Source organism: Pteropus alecto, unplaced genomic scaffold (genome assembly GCF_000325575.1).
Source record: "Pteropus alecto unplaced genomic scaffold, ASM32557v1 scaffold157, whole genome shotgun sequence".
Taxonomy (NCBI): Eukaryota; Metazoa; Chordata; class Mammalia; order Chiroptera; family Pteropodidae; genus Pteropus; species Pteropus alecto.
In genome coordinates, this window is record NW_006440626.1 from 2,260,216 (window position 1) to 2,279,332 (window position 19,117).

At 53.9% G+C, this 19,117-nt stretch overlaps 1 protein-coding gene across 1 annotated transcript in view; it reads left to right on the plus strand.

The window, feature by feature from the left end:
* PACSIN2 (protein kinase C and casein kinase substrate in neurons 2) overlaps positions 1-19,117 on the plus strand; it is a 65,940-nt gene that overhangs the window by 25,799 nt on the left and 21,024 nt on the right. Inside the window, exon 2 of the mRNA XM_006917348.3 lies at positions 8,206-8,344. Within this exon, the coding sequence (XP_006917410.1) occupies positions 8,285-8,344 (60 nt within the window). The 5' untranslated portion in view covers positions 8,206-8,284. The remainder of the gene's footprint in view (positions 1-8,205; positions 8,345-19,117) is intronic.

A 19,117-nucleotide genomic window follows, 5' to 3' on the forward strand; every position in this document is an offset into this window, starting at 1 on the left:
ACCTTCCCCAACATGATTTTTTCCCGTGGGAGGAAGAGGGCTGCTCTGTAGTGTTGGCTGAAACAAAGTGAGATGTGTTTTCCCCCCACTCTTTTTTCTTTTGAACTGTGATGTTTAAGAGTGAGCCAGTTTGTTTTCAGTGACATGGCTCTGTCCTGATAGGGTCCCTAGCGTCCCCTCTCTCACCAGCTCTTCAGTTTGCAGCCGTGTGTTGTTCTGCACCGTGAAGTGCCCAGGAGTCCGGCAGCAGTTTCAGGAGATGGTCTCCATGGCGACCCCACGCTCCGTCTGCCGAGAGATGTGACTGTTTTTAATCTCTGGAAGCACCTTTGAGTGTGTCTGGCCTGCACTGCCCACCCGGTGGCAGTGGGTGCTTCTGAGGACTGGTCCCGTCCGGCTGGGGCCTGGGGCTCACCCAGCTGTAGGCTCGTGCTCCCCTCCAGCGGGGCAGCCTGCAAAGCCCAGCATCTCACCACGCCTGAGCTGTTTTCCATTGGTGAAGCAAACGCACTACATGTTCCAGAGACATAAGTCACTTTATTTGCTGATCTCTATCTCTTCCTTTGAGGACTGTGCACTTTTCCAGATGAAATCACTGGAAACAAAATAGGCTGTGCCAGATATCTGAGCTATTTAAAAAATAAAAGTGTTCCTGCTTTGCCGATGGTACGAAGCAGTGGATTACCCGCAGGCCTTACTCTCTGAGTCCCCGCCATGTGGGAGACGGCTTGAGGCTTAGCAGCAGACCTGTCCTTTCTCACAGGGGACTGATGGGCGTACCTGGCGCTGAGGCTGGAGGCAGAGGGCACCCAGGAGCCTGTGGGCCCTAGCGGTGGTCGGGCTTCCTGTGTGGCTGCTGATAGGCAGCTGGGGACTGAGCCACACGTCCTCAGGATGGTTGCCAAACCCACGTGCAGTTTAGTTTAACGTGTGAAGTAGTGTTCGTAAAAGAATTCTAACCAGTCGAGTTAAAACATCTTCACGTAAATGCTCCGATTACTTTTCATCTGTAGATCTTTAGTCTGTATAAATCAAAATTACCCAGTCTTTTCTCCTAAATTCATCCACTAAGGTTTTAGTAACTGCAGCATGTCAGACGCTGGATGTGGTACTGTAGCAGCGAACACAGCAGACAAAACCCCCGCCCTCCCGAGCTTACACTCTGGCGGGGGAGGCCGACAGTGAACAGCACAACTAAGTAAATGACGCGCCTGTGGGAAGGAAGTGCGTGCTTGGGAGAGAAAGAAAAAGCAGAGAAGGGGCCCGGGAGTGCCGAGAGGGCTGGGGGACGGGTCGGAGGGGACCTGCCTGAGTGGCAGAAGGAGGCCAGCTTCTTGCCATGGGCTCTCTGGAGGAAGACAGTTCCGGGAGGCCAAAGAGCTAGTATGGCTGTGCCTGGCAGTGCGACAATCGGCAGAGGTCTCGTGGCTGGAGCCAGGGGAGCAGGGGAGAGGGCGGCCCGTGGGAGGCGAGCAGGGCGGAGGTGCGCACTCGGGGGCTTTTACTTGGCGTGAGGTGGGGCGACGTGGTCTGACCTGAGTTTTGAAAGGGTCACTGTTGAGAACAGACTGCAGGGCCGGGGCAGCGCTGGGTGACGAGAGCGGTCACGTGAGGAAGAGGCGCCGGCGGGTCTGCACGCCTCCGGCAGGCAGGCAGGTGCAGCGGAGGGCTGCGCTGTGTCCTGGAGGCGCGCGCGCAGACGCCCTCCCTCTCCAAGCTGCGGTGCAGTCGCGTGGCGCAGAGGGACCCCGTTAATGAGACGAAGTGTGGCATTCTTATTAACTAATTTTTATCTTCTCAAAATATATGCCAATAATCAAAATTTTCAAATAGTTGAGAGGGTTACGAGGTGAAATGCCAAGGTCCTTTCCGTACCCCCACGGCCCCCCACCCCGAGGAAGCGTGAGACCCACTGGGACCTTCTGTGCACTGGCAGGCTTTTGTGGGCATTTAATTGTTTTTTAATAGCAGCGGGATCAGACTGCCTACCGTGCTGCGCCCCCGTTTTCACCGATGTGTGGGTACATCTTTTCATGTCTGCACACACAGTTCTCCCCACCCTCCTCCTCTGGCTGCCTGCGTTCCTCTCCGGAGGCCGACTGGCACTGGCATTTTTTATTCTTGATGGACAGTGAGGTGGTTCTCAGTGTTGATATTTTGTTGCCACTGAGAATACCTACCATTTGACTCTTGGGTGAGTTTGTCTGTAGGATAAAGTTTTAGAAGAAATCATTGGGTCGAAGGCTAGGTGTTTTCTGTTGTTAAATCTATCACATATTGAGAGGCATGTCACACTGCTTAAGGACAAGTATACATGCACGTGCTTGGTCTTAATAGCACATCTTACAAGTACTTGAGGCTTGAATTTTCCAACCAGTAGTGCAGATACAAGAATCTGAGTTGCCACGACGCTATCAGTGCTGTCAGGATGGGCCCAGCACGCCTCTGGGACCTTTGTTGTCACTCTCCCTCTGCTGGACAGGCCCCTCCCCTGTCCTTCACATGCCCACTTGCCATCCATCTGGGGTCCCTAGCACCAGCCTCCCGTTCTCCCACCAGTGTGTGTCAGTCTGCCCTATTAGGATGTCAGCTCCAGACCTGCAGGGACCATGTCTGTCTTGTTCACTGCCCCACTCCTGGGACTTAGAAGAGTGCCCGGCACATAGTAGGTATTCAGACATGTGTTTGTAGAATGAATGGGTAAATAAATAAGTCCCCACTTAAGGAATGATCCTCCTCTCACTCCAGGCCACACAGTAACTTAGCCGAGATTAAAGTCATTTCCCAATTAATGAAGACTTTCCCACCCGGTAATGAAGAAGAAACTAACCTGAGGTCCCGTGTGTGCTCACTCTGAGGCCTGCGGGGCAGCGCACAACTGCGCCAGCATTGTATGTGGGGCCGTGAGGACCCTCGCTGCTGGGTGCCTTGTGCGGGTGCAGAGGACTAGACGGCTTGCTCTCCGCTTGCTCTCGAGACGCAAGCGGCATGGTGCCTTCACTCAGAATGTCCTTGCTTTATAGTGTAGTCTTTTGGCCCAATGACCTGTTCTGTTTTTTCTTTTTTGGAATAAATTAAGGGCATTGAGAGGGAGCTAGATGTACTTATGTAATTTGTACCTTTTGTTCGCCTGGTACTGGTTATCAGGCCCACGGGGGAAGAAGGTGGTTATACTGGCTCCCAGCATGGGCCAAGGTCAACCTCCCCTAACCTCTGAGACTCAGCGCACCATTTTAGTAGTGACTCTGACTCCCTGGTGTTTATATACTTCGGTGGCGGAAGTTGCCAGAACCCAGAGATCTGGCACCATGTTCCCTACCTCAGTCATTCCTGGGTTCTTGGATTGCTGACAAGTGCTTCTTAGAATGTGTATTCAGCAAATATGGCCCGGGGTCTACTGTGTGCCAGGACACACCTGGGGGGCTGCAAATGCGTTTTTCAGGAGGGCAGGAGGAAGAGGCGGTGATTTGTACATCCTTCTGCTTGGCCTTGTCTTGCTTTCGAGTCTCGAGCTTGCTGCTTATCCACCTTGATGGGCAGACAAGGTTCTAGGCTGAAGCATGCCGTCCCTGCCCCTCTGGCGACTGGAATTTTAAGGTCTCCAAAGGGAACCAGCCTGCACAGGAGAAGCATCCGACAGGAACATTCACTAAGTGTTGCATTTGTTCAGTTAATGGAACTCATTCAGCATTATATTTGAGTATTGGGGTTCAGTTTCTTTAGGAAGAAACAACCCGATAACTGCCGGGTGGTAGACAGTCTGAAATCTACTGAAGAAGTGCCAGACTCCGTCCCCATCCTTGAAAAGAGCAGTACAGACTCACGTATGTCACTTTGCACTTTCCCGAGCCTCTTCGTACCTTGGGAGGTAAGGAGCTGGTGACGTCCTTGCTTCGCAGGGGAGGACAGGGCTCTTGGAGGGGACAGATGAATGAGTCCACAGCAGTGGCGCCGAGGCTCGTTCCCACTCACTGCCATGCCGTGGGGGAGCCCCCAGCTAAATGCTCACCACGCCTTTGGCGCTGATAACTGCATCTCGGCCAGCGGTCACGAGCATGGCTGGTGTCAGCCTGCCTTTGTCAGGGCCAGCTCCTTTGCCTTTCTGTGCCTCAGTTCCCCAGCTTTAACAGGAGCATAGTGCCAATTGTCCCTTCATACAGTGGTTGGTAGCACTCACTGAAGGCCCCAGGACCCCAGGTAGCAGCCCACAGAAGGGCCTCCCTCGTCGGAGGGCCAGCACCCGTGTGGACTGCCTGCCTGTACAGAGCCCCTAGCGCAGCGTCTGGTTCGTGAGGAGGCTGCCTGGCGGTAGGCGATGACCGGCCTCCTCAGTGTCGGGGTGGTGGGGGAGCCTCGGCGAAAGTGCTTACCTTGTAGCAACAGTAGTGGGAAAACAGAAAGCACGTCCAGCCTGTCGCTGGCGTCGCTCCTCCCTTTTGGTGCTGGGAGGTGGTTTTAAGAGCAGTGGCTACCACTTTTAAGGTGTCAGCAGTGTGCCAGGTGACTTGGATTCCTCGTCTCTAATCCTGTGAGGAAAATACTCACATCCTTAATTTATTGAGAGGCTGACCCTCGAGAGAGGAGCTGCTGCTGCTCACTTATCGGTGACATCGATGTCACAGGAGAGAATGAGAATTGCTGGGAGGTGCAGGAAGGACCGCAAGAACGGACTGTGGGCGTGCCAGCGACGGGGAGAAGGGAATAGTGGGGTTCATCAGACGGAGGGGGAGCTGGGACAGACCGGGATCTCCGGGGTTGGTGCAGCACGCTTTGGGACGGGACGGGCAGGTGGACAGGGCCTCAAGGCAGAGCTCCCAGAGCAGGGCAGGAAGCAGGGGGCCTTGGGAGCTCTAGGGTGTATACTGACTTCACTTGGGCGGCTGCAGCCTGAACTGAAGCCCACTCCTACGCCCCCAGGTTGGTGTTGCTCTGTGAATGTCAAAGCTGAGTCCTCAGGGGGACCGGCACTTTAATCACAGTCGGGTTTTCTCGGTGTGTAGACCCTTGTCCCCCAGGCCCTCCCTTCGCCTGCCTTCCTTGTAATTGTCATGTGGCTCCGAAGGAGGTAGCAAGGACACTTGGAGCCACGACCAGGCTCCCACTGAGGGAGGCCTGCCGTGGGCTGCAGCCGGGGCTCCTTGGGCCTCCATGCCCCATCTCGTTGAACCCTCACCGAAACCTGGTGGAGTGCAGCTCGGGAAACGGGGGCTCAGGAAACTGAGTGGCTTTGCCATGGGCACCTAGCTCGTCATGGTGCCCATGGTGCCCGAGAGCTAGCGTCGGAGGCTTCCATCTGCAGTATTTCGCCTGCTCGTCGGGCAGGCGGTCTTCAGTTCTTCCTCTCACTTTCTCTGTCTGTTTGGTTCTTTCAGGCCTTGCCTCAGTTTCCTCTGTAGGATTCTGTCTGCTGGTTTCTGACCTCTTAGAGGAGAATGAGCAGTTCAGTGCGACCCGTGTGAGATCTGCGAGGGTTCAGGAGGAAAATGTCGTCAGTTCTGAACCGCAGCCAAGTCAGAACTGAAGAGATGGTACTGAGCTTCCAAGTGTCGTTTCTGTCAAGTCCAGAATGCCTTGGACAGTTTTGCAGGAGATTTGCCTTTCTGATTCGGTTTTACTTAGATTAATGATGATGTTCATGTGTCAGCTCGGAGAATGGATAAGTGGGGAGGTGGGGATCAAAAACGGGCGGATTCGTGCGAGGGAGCTGGTTCAGCTTTACAGTGAACTCTAAATAGCACACAAGGATAGTCGAGCCTCCTAGAGTCATCAACTCTTGGGCTATGGCTACACAGGATGCCAGCTTGGCCCTCGTACAGCTGCGATCTTGGGAATGTCGCAGTCACTGAGGATAGAGCTGTGGGGACTGAGGGACTGAGGGAAATAGCAAGTTGCCGCTGTGTGGCTGGGGCGAGGAAAGTTGGTTTTTCCTTGTTCTCTCCGGTCAGCTGAGAGCAGCCTCGTGGCCGATGCCCTCTGCCGCTCCAGTGTGTCTCGGTCTTGTTACTTGGCAGGGCGTCTCTTCTCAGTGATTCGGGTCCTCGCTCCCAGAAGTCTACTGTGTCTTTTCATGCCGAGCTCAGTGGCAACCACTTCTTGGCACGTAATAAATCTTGTGCAGAACTGATCTTCCATTAGTGTCTAAACCACGGCTGAACCCAGGCAGAAATGAATTCCTCTGCCTGAGCTTTTCGGGTGTCGAGCTGCTTCTCCGTCCAGAGCAGGCGCTCACTCCTCCCTGCACCTGCTCCTTGGGGCTGGCCCGGCAGCCCACCCAGTGGCTTGATTGCGTCACTTTGAGATTCGCCTGAGCCAGAAGCCTGGATTCCCTGGAAGATTCTGGAGCAGAGACCTGCTGCTCTGGGGAGATCTTTTGCTGCAGCAGACATGGGCCGACGTGCTTCCAGGGGGACCCTGGCTAAGGGCACAGAAGTCTACAGAAAAAGGGGGTGCTGTGAAGTGTGAGTGACTCCAGGGCCAGGCCGGAGTAGCCTGTCTGGCCTCTGGGATAGCCCCGTGGTTAGAATAACCTGCTGCCCTAGTGACCACAGAGCAGAGATCCAGCCCGCGTGCTGGCGGGAAGAATGCGCGGGCGGCTTGCGAGCAGGTGGCTTCGAAGTTCCACAGTCCATTCTCTACTTTGAATTTGTCGGTGTTACAGTGCCGTGTTCACCTTTGGAAGCTCTGAATCCCACCAGAGTAAGCCCTTTTAATTAGCAATTAGATCTTAGGCTATAGGATACCTGATTTATTTAAACTGGAGATAGTTTTTAGAAAACATCTTGGTACGGAAAGAACATTACTATAGCCAACAGGCAGAGTTGGTGTCGAATGCTGGTCTCCACCATTTGACCATGGGCAAGTTACTTAACTTCCCCAAGCATCAGTTTTCTCAAGATAAAGTAGAGATCAAAGTAATGATATTAATAATTACTATATATTAATAATTGCATTATTATTATTTACTAGGTCCATAGCACTTACTATGGGCCATGTATTGTTCCAAGCTTCTGTACGTATTGCTTCATTTGACCCTTGCAGCAATTCTGGTTCCCTTATTGTCTCTCTTTCATGGATAAAGCCATTGGGGCACAGAGGGGTTAGGTCGCCCAGCCAGTGAGTCACGGGTTTGGGATTGGAGCCCAGGCAGCCTGACTCTAGAGCCTGTGTTCCTTATTATGGTTCTAGACTGTCTCACAGGGAATCGTGAGGATTAGATGTGATAACATATGGAAAAGTACCTGGAAGAAAGTCTCGCACCTCATAGGTGTAACGTATAGATCGCTCGCCCCACCTCGCCTGACCTGCTCCCTCCCATCTCTAAGCCGTGGCTTGGGACTCATTAGAGTGGTTAGGAAAGTCGGATCTCTGGCTGCATGATCTGAACACAGGGTGATGGAAAGGAGGGTGGAGTCTCCTTTTCAACAAGAAGCAGGTTGTCTCATCTGGCTGCGGACAGGTCGTTCCGTTAAAGTGATTTGCGCTTCTGAATTCGCGGGGGTCCTTCAACTTCTTCCTCCTGCAGGGGAATAACTACCCTGTTACCCTCACTGGATCGAGAACATCGCATCTGCACTCAGAAATTGCCAATCTAGCTTGTTTGTCTTTACTCTTTCTAGCTGGCTCTCACACAGACGGTGTAAGAATGAACTGGTCTGAATTTGGGGCTTCAGTGGCTGAGACAAGTCAGTCATTGGAGGGTGGGATGGGCAATGCCTGACACAGTTGGAATGTGCTGGAATCCGTGTGGAGAGTGGAGTCAGAAGTGGGGTTATTTCCACTCACATCTTACCCCAGGTCCTAGCCCTGCTGGGTGGGTAGGACAGGTTGGGACAGGGCGAGCCTGGAGATTCAGGGACTCTGCCTGTTCTCACATGCTCTCTGTCACCTTCTCTGAGGGATGAAGAACATTTAGGAAGTGCATCATTCTGTTGATCTAAGAACATGACCCGTTCATCAGAAAGCTCTTTGAACTCTTTAGCAAGACGTTGAGAAGGTTTACTTGGTATTGGCACAAATACATGCATGTAACAAACGCATAAGTGTCCGTGCCCAGAATCTGGAGTTTATCGGCCTCTCCCACCGAAGGGAAACGTTTTAGACTGTTCCATACGAAGGCAGTAATGGAAATGGAAGTGGTAAGATGGAGATGGCTTGCTCTTTTACCTTGGCAGTTTAAACACCACAATGATATGTTTTTCTTTTTAGGGTTGTCCCTGGATTTTGAGCATCTGACGCTGACCTCTGAATCTGAGCATCCCCTGCTGCTCCCTCACCCTTCGGAGAGATGTCTGTCACTTACGACGATTCCGTTGGAGTAGAAGTGTCCAGCGATAGTTTCTGGGAGGTAATGCCCATGTTTTCTCCTCCACGGTGCAGAGACCAGGCTGATAGACTTTTGGGGGGGCAGGGATAAGGGAGTATGAGATGAACAAACCCCCCAAATTTTCCAGCCAGGCATTTGTGGGCAGCAGGTACAGCTGGGCTATCAGTGAAGGTGGTGAGCTCACCTTGCTAGAAAAGTCTGAAGCCCAAAGAGGTTAGAGCTATTTTAGAGACCTTGTCAATTTGTCCATTCTCTGATCTTTTTCATGTTTAGCTCTGATGCGACTTGGAGTGACATACACTAATCACTGGGCTTAGCCTGAGAAGCAGCTTTGCTTTTGGGTATTATATAGAAAAAAGGGACAATGGTGATGGATGTGACATCATGCTGGACATTGCAAGCAAGAGGCCAGAGGGCTGAGCAAACTGCATCTTCCTGTCTGTGCCTGCGAGGAACCCCTTTCCTGATTAGATTGTTTCATGGGTTTTGGTAGTCATTCCTCCTGCGCCCCACTTACTGTCCTGCCTGCTGGTTAAAGGAAAGTCCATTTTTGATCAAATTTTGTTCTTGTGGCAAAACTCTCTAACTTTCCCAGCAGCTGGGGGCTTGGTGGAAAGAGCGCCGGCTTTGCGTTTGTAAAGATCTGGGTTCTGATCCCAGCTGTGCCTTTACTAGCTGCGTGACCTTGGGCAAGTTGCTCGGCTGATCTGGACCTCGGGGTCTTCATCTGTATTGCCAGGATGAAATGAGAACGTAGACAGTGGCACCATGTGGCCGCTTTCCTGACACAAGGGGCTCGAGAGAGCAGGTGCAGGAGAGGAGGACAAGCATGGAGTAGTTTCATAGACTTAGGCTGATTGGGTATATAATTTTGTCTGATATCAAGTACCATCTGCTATTATAGTCTAATAGACACATGATCACAGGTGACCAAGTTTAGAAAATATGGACAAGGAGCTCAAAATTCTACCAATACTTTTCTTTCCTTTGAATTGGGAAAAGGTCAGTACTGATTTTTAGCTGAATACATCATTTTATTTTAAGTATGTGTTTATTGAACACCTGCTGTGTGCTAGGCCCTCCGAGGTTCCAGCAAGGAATGTGACAGTCTGAGTCCCTACCCTTAAGCAGCTGGCTTCTGGGGGATTGGGAGTAAATTGAAAAGCAGAGAGGATGCCCCTTGGCTGGTGACAGCCTTCCTGGTGAGTATCCAAGCCAGAACACGCACACACACGACATAAAATCTGTTCCTGCAGACTGCGTTTACATCATTGTAATTACCCAATGGATGGCAGAAACTGCTCTGGAAAAATGAAGTAGCTAAACAGTGCTATTACAGAAGTCTTCAGCTACTTGGTAAAAAAAACATCTAGGTGAACGTTGCCAGTACATATTGTCAGCATATATTAAATCAAGTAGCTTTAACAAGTCACTGATTTAAGCTCTTAGGCTCCTTACTGAAATCTTGGCCGCAATACTGTCAGTAGACGAGAACATCGCCTTTTGCCTGAAGAATGCGAAGGCGAGTGGGTTTATTTTCCAGGCGGGCTCTGCTCGTCTTGTGACGCGTTCCCTGGAGTTAACCCCACAGCCTGTGTCAATCAGCAGTGCTGTCGTCTCCTCCTTTGCTGTGGATGTTCGCTGACTGGCGGAGCGATCGCTCAGTCCTAGCCGGCCCTCTGGCTCTGAGTGACTCAGGTGCTCGCTACCAGCTGCCTGCAAGTTCCCTCTGTCCCATGGAAGGCAACTTCTCCGTGGTGTGTGTGACACTCAACGGGGTGCACAAATCTAAAGAAAGCCACATGGTCTCAAGGTGGAAGAGTCTTTTGTGCGTAACTGTACTCTTTTCCACCCAAAGCCAACTGGAGTGAGCCATCAGAACCGTCTGTGTGCTGGCTGTGTGCCTGCACAGGCGGAGCATGGCCCTGCTCTCTGGGAGTCTTTGGCTGTGACATTTGGAGGTCACCTCCTCGAAAGACACCGACACTAGGCAGATCACTGTAAGATGCTGTAGGATGTGCTGGGGTACACGGGGGGGAGTGGGGCTTTCCCGGGGGAGGGGCAGGAAGATGCACAGGCTTGGTACTTGGAAAGCAGTCACATGTCTGCCGGATGAATGAGTGAACAGGCACTGAGCTTGGGGTGCGGGGGAGGGTGGAGACGACCCGCAAGGACAGAATATCAAATAGGAATATTTAGAGGGGTCGCTTTCTGTGTTACCTAATACTATAGTAAGATTTGGAAAACAGAAGAGAGCGATCTGATTCCCACAATGCAAGCGTTTATAATGTAGCAGGGAGGAGAAAGGCCGGTGGCCTCTATGGAGTATGAGGGCAGTAGGGCCAAGCCACAGCTGTGCCTCTCAGTGACATGAGTTCAGAGAAGGGGCTGGCATCACCAGAGAAGGCATAGGGGGTAAGTAGGGCTGGGCTTTGAGTTGGAAGCAGGGAGACGAGATCGCGTTTCAGGCTGGAACAAAGTCTGGAGGTTGGGACGAGCATGGCCTTGCAGAGGGCTGAGGACCTTGATCTCTTTGGAGCCCAGGGCCTGTTTTGGAGGCGAGAAGTCATGCATGATTGGGTAGGATACAGCTGAATGGAGGCTGTGCCCCAAGTGGCGGCTCCTTCAGCAAGTCGGAGCGTGGGTGGCACAGTCGCTTCTGACAAGTCTTTTGGTTTCCTCTGGGAACCGATGGGCCCTCCCACTGCACTCTCCGCTCCCAGGCCCTGCTTCTGTGTCTTTGTCTTGGGGGCTTGTGTGTAGAGAGAGCCTAGTTGCAGGCAGTGGGGCTTTTCAAGTGTCACCAGCAGTTCTTAGGACAGCCTGACTTCCTCTGCCCCTGGTGGGCTCTGGGCACATGGTGTTGGGTTCGATCTGGTGGGCCTGAGGGCTACTGCCGAATCTCTGAGCTCTTGGGGGACCAGACTTGGAAGGCAAACAGCTAATTTCAGGAACGGGGCCCTCACTTTGCCTCGTCCCCGAGGCGGGACTTCTGCTCCGCCATCAGCAGCGTCTGCGTTTACAGCTCACATCTCGCTGGTGCAGCCAGGTGGGGCTGACGACCTGTGCTGCGCTCTCTGCATGCACGGAGCTCTTGATGAGAGCGTCTGAGGACATAAATATCTTGCTGTAAACTGTGCTGGGGGTGTTGGCCCTGAAGAACTGGCACTTGACCCTCAGTCTTTACCATCTCCTTTTGAGAAGGTTCTCCCTACAGGCGCCTCTCACTGTGAGCCCTGTGGAGACAGCACAGGACCACGTGCGTTGCCGTTTTGCCTGGAAGGCCGTCCGTGTGGAATGGTGTGCACTTTCCCATCCTTCTAGACCAGTGCTGTAGGTAAACTATGTAGACGATGCCGCTGCCCCATGTTCATGGGTTCCATGGCGTCTGATTTCACACCTGCCAGGGCCTAGGCCCTGGGCTGAGTCCTGGGGTCCCGAGATGAGTGCACAGTCTTGGGACCCCAGAGCCAACGTTTGCTGTGATGGGCAGTCACAGGGTCGCCGGCGAGCTCTGCGAGTGGAAGCACGAGGAGTGTGAAAATAAATGTCGCCTCACACTCGACTGCAGCCATCCGTTCTGTTTGTTCCCCACGCCCCCTCCCACACACACACAGACCTGTGCGATGGCCTGTTTGTGGGGGTCAGCCCCGTGGGGGCAGTGTGCGTGAAGCCCTCGTCTGTGGGCTCCTCGGGCACAAGTTGTGGCATCAGCTTCCCTGTAATCCCACTGTTCTGGGCGTAGCTCCGAGCAGGCTGCCTTAGTTCACTAATGATTCTGAACAGAAGTAGTAACTCGTCCTTTCAAGCAAACTAGTATCTGCTGAGCCATGACCACAAGTTGGGCCACTGGCCCCCCCCATGCATTTGTGTTCAGTCTGTTCTCCCCGCTCTGCAGCCAGGGCAGCCCATCCAAAAAGCAGACCTGAATGATTCCCTGTCCTGAGTGGGAAGCTTTAGTTTTCTGCATCACCTTCAAAGTAAAATCACACTCTTTAGCATGACTAAGACAGGGGTTGCCCTCGCCTGGCCCTTCCTGAGGGGCTCTGCCCTGGGCTACAGCCAGGCTGAGCCCCTCACCCCCCATGCTCCAGAAAGAGTTGCCTCCTTGCCTGGGAGAGTGGTGGTCTTTTTTCCAACCCAACCTCTGTTTCTTTCACAGGGAGCTCCTCCTCCAGGCAGCCTTCCCTGACTCCTCCTGGCAGGCTTGGGCAGCTTCCTGCCTGCCCATCCAGCAGGTTGTTCCTTGGGCTGTGAACTCCCTGAGAACAAGGATGGAGTCTCACCAGGGTGTCTGAGACATTGCGTATACCCGACACACTGAATAATTGCTGATTGAATGTATGAGTGAATCAGAAAAGATGAGGTTTAATGCTTGGTAATAAGACATGCCTTGCTCAGAAGAAGCTTATAAATATTTGAAATTAAAATGTGCATGTAAATAGCCATAATACTGAGCAGAAATCATTCGGTAAACATTTATAGCACACCTGCTCTGTGCCAGGCCCTGTTCTAAGGCCTTGGGCATATAGCAATACTAAAACAGACAAAGTGACTTAAACAGTCCAGATCAAATGCCCGAGGATGTGGAAGGGGACCCTCCCGCCGGAGTGGGCGGTGCGCCTTTTTGCCGTATCCCCTGCATGGCTGTGTACACTCTGGGAGGCCATCAAGCTGTGTGCACATAGCTGTATGCGTATAGTCTGGGTACTTCTCTGCAGGAATGGTAACCTACAGCAAAAAGTTTAGAAATAAGGAACTGATCGTGGCTAGCATGATCGCACTCTGCTCTGTGCCATACTCCTGCTCTGGCTTATATGGCTGCTCTCAAGCCTCACAACTGCCCTCTGAGATTGTGGGGAAACTGAGGCTTGGGGGCTTGACACTGCTCAGCTTCACAGAGAGTAGGTGGCGGAGCAGGATTTGGGCCCAGGCACCTGCTCAGATCTTACTCCCAAGGCAGAACAAGTAATAACGTAGAGAGAGGGGAAGGATGTTTAAATAGTTATTACAGAACCGAACTCCTTAAGGCTGGTCAGCCAGGTTCACTGTACTCTGTGCCCTCGTCACATGTTGCTCCAACGTCGTTAAGGCCTGGCAATGCCCTGTGACTCGTTCGTGGGCACCCCACCCAAGAACCATCGCCCGCCCCTAAGACCTCGGCCTGGAGCTCAGTCTCCCAGGCACAAATGCACACACACACTCACCCTTCAGTCCCGTGCCCAGCAAAGGACAGGTGTCCAGTGACCAGGTCACTGCCCTCAGCCCGCCCGCCCTCAGCCCTGTGTCAGAATCCCCGGTTTCCCCTTCATGACTCCTGTGAACGCCCCTGACACAAACACACGCATAGGACCACGAGCTCCTCCGCCCTGTCTCCGGGCCTGGGCCCCTCAGCGTCAGCTTCACGATGCCCTCCCCAGACGTCTCAGTGGAGCTACAGCACCACAGTCCAGCTGAACACTCAGGACCCCTCCAGTGCTAAATCATGTAATTCTACTGGTTGCTGAGTAGGCAAGGAACGCGTTTTCTCTTACACAGCTTAAACGAGTTACTTTGACATCACTGAAATCAAACGAGAAAAATTAAAATTTTCTTCAGAGGATCAGCTTGACAGCAAAAAACCCTGAGTGCTCAGTTCTGTCCAGGAAGAAACGGAATGACCTTTTATCTGGCACTTAGAACAGTAGCCGTTGGAGAGGAGTGAGCCTGCACCGACGAGAAGAGAGGCCACCTGCTTCATCTACCTTCGCCTGTCTCCACACGTGCCACATGCGTGTGTGGCTGAGAAAGAGTGAGAAGTGACACTGTGAGACCACCCGGGCTCGGGACTCACTGGGACTCCGGCCCTGCGGATGTCATCGGTGATCCTTACAACCGGCCTGAGAAGTAGGAGCTGGCAAGGCCGCTTTACCCCTAGGTAACCAAGCAGGTTATTTCACTTCTCTGAGCCCAGAGTCACATGCTAGCGAACAGTGGCACCAGCGTCTGAACCCGGATAGGGCTGCAGTTCTTCAGGGCGAGGCAGAAGCATTTAGATGCGTGGCAGGCGCTGCCAAGGAGGGCTGCCCTTCTCCCAGGAGCCCCCGGGGCCTCCGCCTCCCGCCTCAACTCCAGCCTTCAGAAAGCGGCCCTGCCCCACGGCGTTTCCCTCGGTTCTTACCTCGAGTATCACTTCCCCCAGGCAGCCCGACCGCCCGGCGTTCCTTCCAGAACTTGTCACCATAAGTCAGTCCCACGAAGGTAGGGACCATGACAGTTTGTTCACCGTTATATCCCAAGTCCCTCGCATAGTCCTTGGCACAGGTGTTCATTACGTATTTGTGAGTGACAAGAGGGTGTTGCCAGACCCTCAAAAATTGAGTTACGAGTGTCCGTGGGTAGCCAGCCCGGTGGTGGTGTTGACACACTGTTCAGTTAGAGATCCTGGAACTGAGAAGGGCCCTCAGAGGTGATCTAATCCTGCCCTCCCTCTTCATTCTGTCTCTGAATGAACAAGATGAAGAAACAGCCAGGTCTTGTCGAGCGATGGCCATGCCGGGCTCAGCGTGCTGACCGGGGAGAGGCCCGGCTCTGCTATAGTTCGGCCATGCCCCGGCGCGTTCGGTCCTCAGCGCCAGCTCTGATTCCACGCTAGAGCTGCAGGGACAGACGTGCAGGAGGCCAGACCTGTTCAAGGGCAGTTATTCGGGAGCAGGGCCAGACCTTGGCGGCCCTCCTCACGAGAGAAGGCAGAGGGGAAGCGGCCTCGTCGGGGAGGCCTGAGGCTGACAGACCCAACAAGATGACAAGAGCTCATGTAGCTGTTCCTGGTGCCATCTGCAGGACTGGAATTAAGGAAGCCCCAAAGGGTCGCCCTTCATATTGTCTTTCAAGCTGATTGGGAGTATTCTGGAGCCTCTCGTGTGCTTCGTCAGCTTTGGGTGAAACGTGTGACTGGCTCCGTGGACTTGTACCGCCAGGGGCTCCTCCTATCTGCTCAGGTTGGCACTGCTAGCTTGCCCTTGGACGTGCCTCCAGGGTGTAGAGGGGGCTGGGGCCTTCCGCGTCGCAGGTCAAAGGGCACGAGCGTTCTGAGGATAAACTTGAGGTCGTCTTGGACAAGCGGTCCTAGTAGTTTTCAGGTTTGCGATTCCCAGCGTGAGCCTCGCTGGCACACAGTGGGATCGGGGACATGCGTTGCCTTAGTCTTGAACTCTGTGGCCTTCCCTGAACCTGTGGGGTAGGTTGGAAGCACACACATCACCTGATACCAACCTGTTAAGTCTTTGCCCTATGCCCTCTCTGTTCTCGGCCTGAGGAAGGGTCTAGAAGATGGGCTCTGCCTCCTTCTGGCTACATGATCATAGGTGACTTCACCTCTTCAAACCTCAGTTTCCTTTTCTGTAAAATGGGAACACTAATAATACTCACTGTCTAGGATTGTAACAAGATTCAATAAAGTGACACATAGAGCTGTCAGCATACTGCCTGGCAAAGCATAGACGTGCCGTATTATGATGCTGCTGATGATGAAAGACACTCAGCATGCGGTGCCTGCTGCCAGGAGGCCTCCAGTCCACGGGGGCAGGGAGGCCAACATGCGCGCTTGTTACCCATGTGGCACAAGCTGTGACTGTGGGGCATGGGGGCAGTGCTTGGAAGGGCCCTCGTGGCCCCCAGGTGGACCAGCCAGCAGGAGCCCGTGGTGGGGAATTGGTCTCGCCTGTCTGCAAGTGCAGGCGATACAGGTGTTTCCCCTGGGCCACCCGGCAGAGATGGCCGGCGTCAGGGCGGCCGCGGTGGGGAAGACGAGCCGAGCCTTAGAGAGCTGAGATGGGGACAGGTAGGATGGGGCTCCTGTCGACACGCGTCTCCTCCTCCCTTTCTCCAAGGCCCTGTCCCCTTTCTAACGTTAGGGCTTGCGCTGGCGTGCGTTCTTGTAAACTCTGTGCCCTTGTTCTTCATGTGCAGCGGTTTTAAATTCACAGCGAGGACCGGCTGCTCCCTGTCACTCTGTTCCTTTTGCTCCACGGCGCTCTATTCGCGAGCGCTGTTCAGGTTGGCGCGTCTCCACCGAGTCCCGAACTTTCCCTCCTGTGCCCACTGGGGTCCGCCCCCCACGTTCACTGGTGCGTTCCCCAGGGAGAAGACTCCTTGTGCCCTGTGACCCAAGCGAACATTTACATGGAGATAAAACTCAGGAGGGAGGTCGCTGGCTCGTCCTAAGGCGTGTGTGCAGGTCATGACTTAATTACCTGCCTCGTCCGCTTGCCACCAGCGTCCACAGCAGCGTGTCCTCTCGTCCTACCTCTGCCCCACACTTGGCATTTCCTGCTCTCTAGGGTTTGCCCGTCTGCAAGGGCGAAGAGCTACCTTGCGCCTCTCCTGGGCACTCCCCTAAGGGTCAGGTGTGTGGGCACCTCGCTCTGCGCCCTCAGCCCCCCGCACTGCTCCTTCTCCCCGAAGTCGCCTGTTCCTACCCTTTGCCCGTCTTCCCACAGGGCCTGTCTTTTTCATGCTGATGTGTCGAGCTTCCTGGCATTTTACTCCCTTGGCAATTTAGATACAGCAGATTGGGAGATGATATTTGCTCTCTGTCTGTTAACTTTGTCATTGGTATTGATTTCTAAACACAGCCTTAATTTTTGATGTAATAAAATTAATTTTTTATATACACACACGTGTGTATCCTTATAACTTTTACTGTTGAAATTTTGTTTAGAGTCATGCCTTTCCCTAAGTCACAAAGATATTCACCTACATTTTCTTCTTGTTACTTTATGGTTTTACCTTTCATATTTTTCTCTTGTGCCTGCCGTGGGGCAGACCCCGTGGAAGGCAGTGGAGAAAGAGCGGTAGATAGGAAGACAAAGGCCCGCACCTTGTTGGGACCGAGTCGGAAGGTATTCGGGGTTGATGTTGTCTGCGCACAGCGGGCTGGGCTCTGGTCTGCACCGGCCTGGGACGGCTGCAAGGCAGGCCGCCTGGGCGCGTGGACAGAGGGCCAGGCTAGGGGAGGGCAGGTGGTCTGGGGCACAGGCCTGAGAGCACACTGTGTGTGTGATGGCTGCCCCTCCCTCCCTCTGTTGTGCATTGAGTCTGCATTGTGACAGCCAGAACCTCAGGGTTCCCGGGGGAGTCCCGAGTCCTTGGAGGTCCCTTGTGGTGGTGAGCCCTGGGCAGGGAGAATTTCCTGCTTCCTGGGTGCCTTAGATCTGAGGCAGCACGGGGTGGGAGAGTGGGAGCTTTGTGGCTGTCCTACCCGGTTCCATTCTCACTTGGGCCACTGGGATCACCGTGGGACTTTGGTTATTATCAGGTAATTTGTCTGTGAGATGGGCCTGGTGGTCACCAACCAAAGAGGAGAGTGAAAAGAATAACGTGGAACGTGTATGTAAGGTGACCGGTTTGTGGTACCCTGTAGGTCTCCCTGACCTGATGGCCTAGCCCTGTCATGGGGGGCCAACAGCTGGGAGGCTCAAAGGAGCTGCAGATCTGCATTCACTTCCCCGCTCACCCACCGGGGGTCCCAGAGGTCTCACTGGCCTGCTTCCAAATTCTCCAGCTGTCTTGTTGCCTTTGGCCACTGTGTCTCACAGAAAGGAGTTGGCCAAGATAAGTAGGCTATAAAGTCAGAGCCGCCAACATTCTCCATTGTCCTTGTGAAAGGCAGTTCCGGCCTGTGGACACCCAGTGGACAAAGGAGGAACTGGTGCGACCTTTCTGAACAGCCCTTCCCAGCACCCTGTGATCACACGCTCCCCGGTTTTCAGGCGGATCCCCGTGTCCCTGCTCCCATCCCCGACTGTGCAGGGACTGCCTGCAAGTCCAGCCCAGACTCGACTCAGTAGACTGGAACCGAGGCTGGTCTAACGCTGGGTTCTCAGGGCCCGGGGCAGAGGCCAGCCAGAGGGATGATGACAGCCAGACTTAGAGCAAGGGAGAGGTAGGCAGCCAGCCACGGGGCTCGGGGCCTGGGTGAAGGGTGTTGTAGGTGCAAAGGGGATCACGTGATTTGGATTCCTAAGGGGACATCACGATAGGTCTGGCTTCCGGAGCTCCCAAGGCAGAGCTTGGCAGTTGGGAGGAGGGAGGTGGGAACACGGCTTCTGGAAGATTCTAGAAAAGGTTCTGCTCTTTTCTGAGCCTGAGAGGTCCAGCCTGTGCAGTGGGAGCTGGGATCCTGCTACCTCTGTCCCACCCCCACCTGCCGCCTGGAGGACGGGGTCGTTCCTTTCTCCTGTTCTGCGGCTCTCCATCCCCACTGCTGGGGCCCAGTCTCAGGAGGCCCCTCTCACACCTTCGCTCCAGGAGCTTTACCCTCCTGAAGCCCACTGGTCCCCGAGCACCGCACCCTTGATGAAGGCCTGACCCGTGAGATTTCTCGCTGTCTGACCCCACCTCCCACCCTCCCCACTGCTCCCAACCCGGCTAGGCCTCCAGTCATTCCCCTGCATCCTGTGTTCCATGTTCCATGGCCAGCAGCCGTCTCACGTGCCCACAGGTCCCCATGCTGTCACCTTCTTCATTTCGCCAGCGCTGTTCTCTCTGCTGGAACCTTTTCCCTCGCCGCCTCTGTGATGTGGCCGGCTCCCTACTCGTCCTTGCACACTCAGCTTGGACGTTGCTTGCAGTATAGCTCCCTCCCTCCACCCCCCTCCCACGGCCAGGCAGTCCCTAAGGGAGAAGAGACGGGCATCGTAGTCCTGCACCCGGGTGCATGCGTGTTGAGCCTCTGTCTTTAGTATTCCGGTGTCCGAGGGGCTGAGCCTGAATGTAAAGGAAGTCAGAGACATAGATGGCTTTAGACCTGGT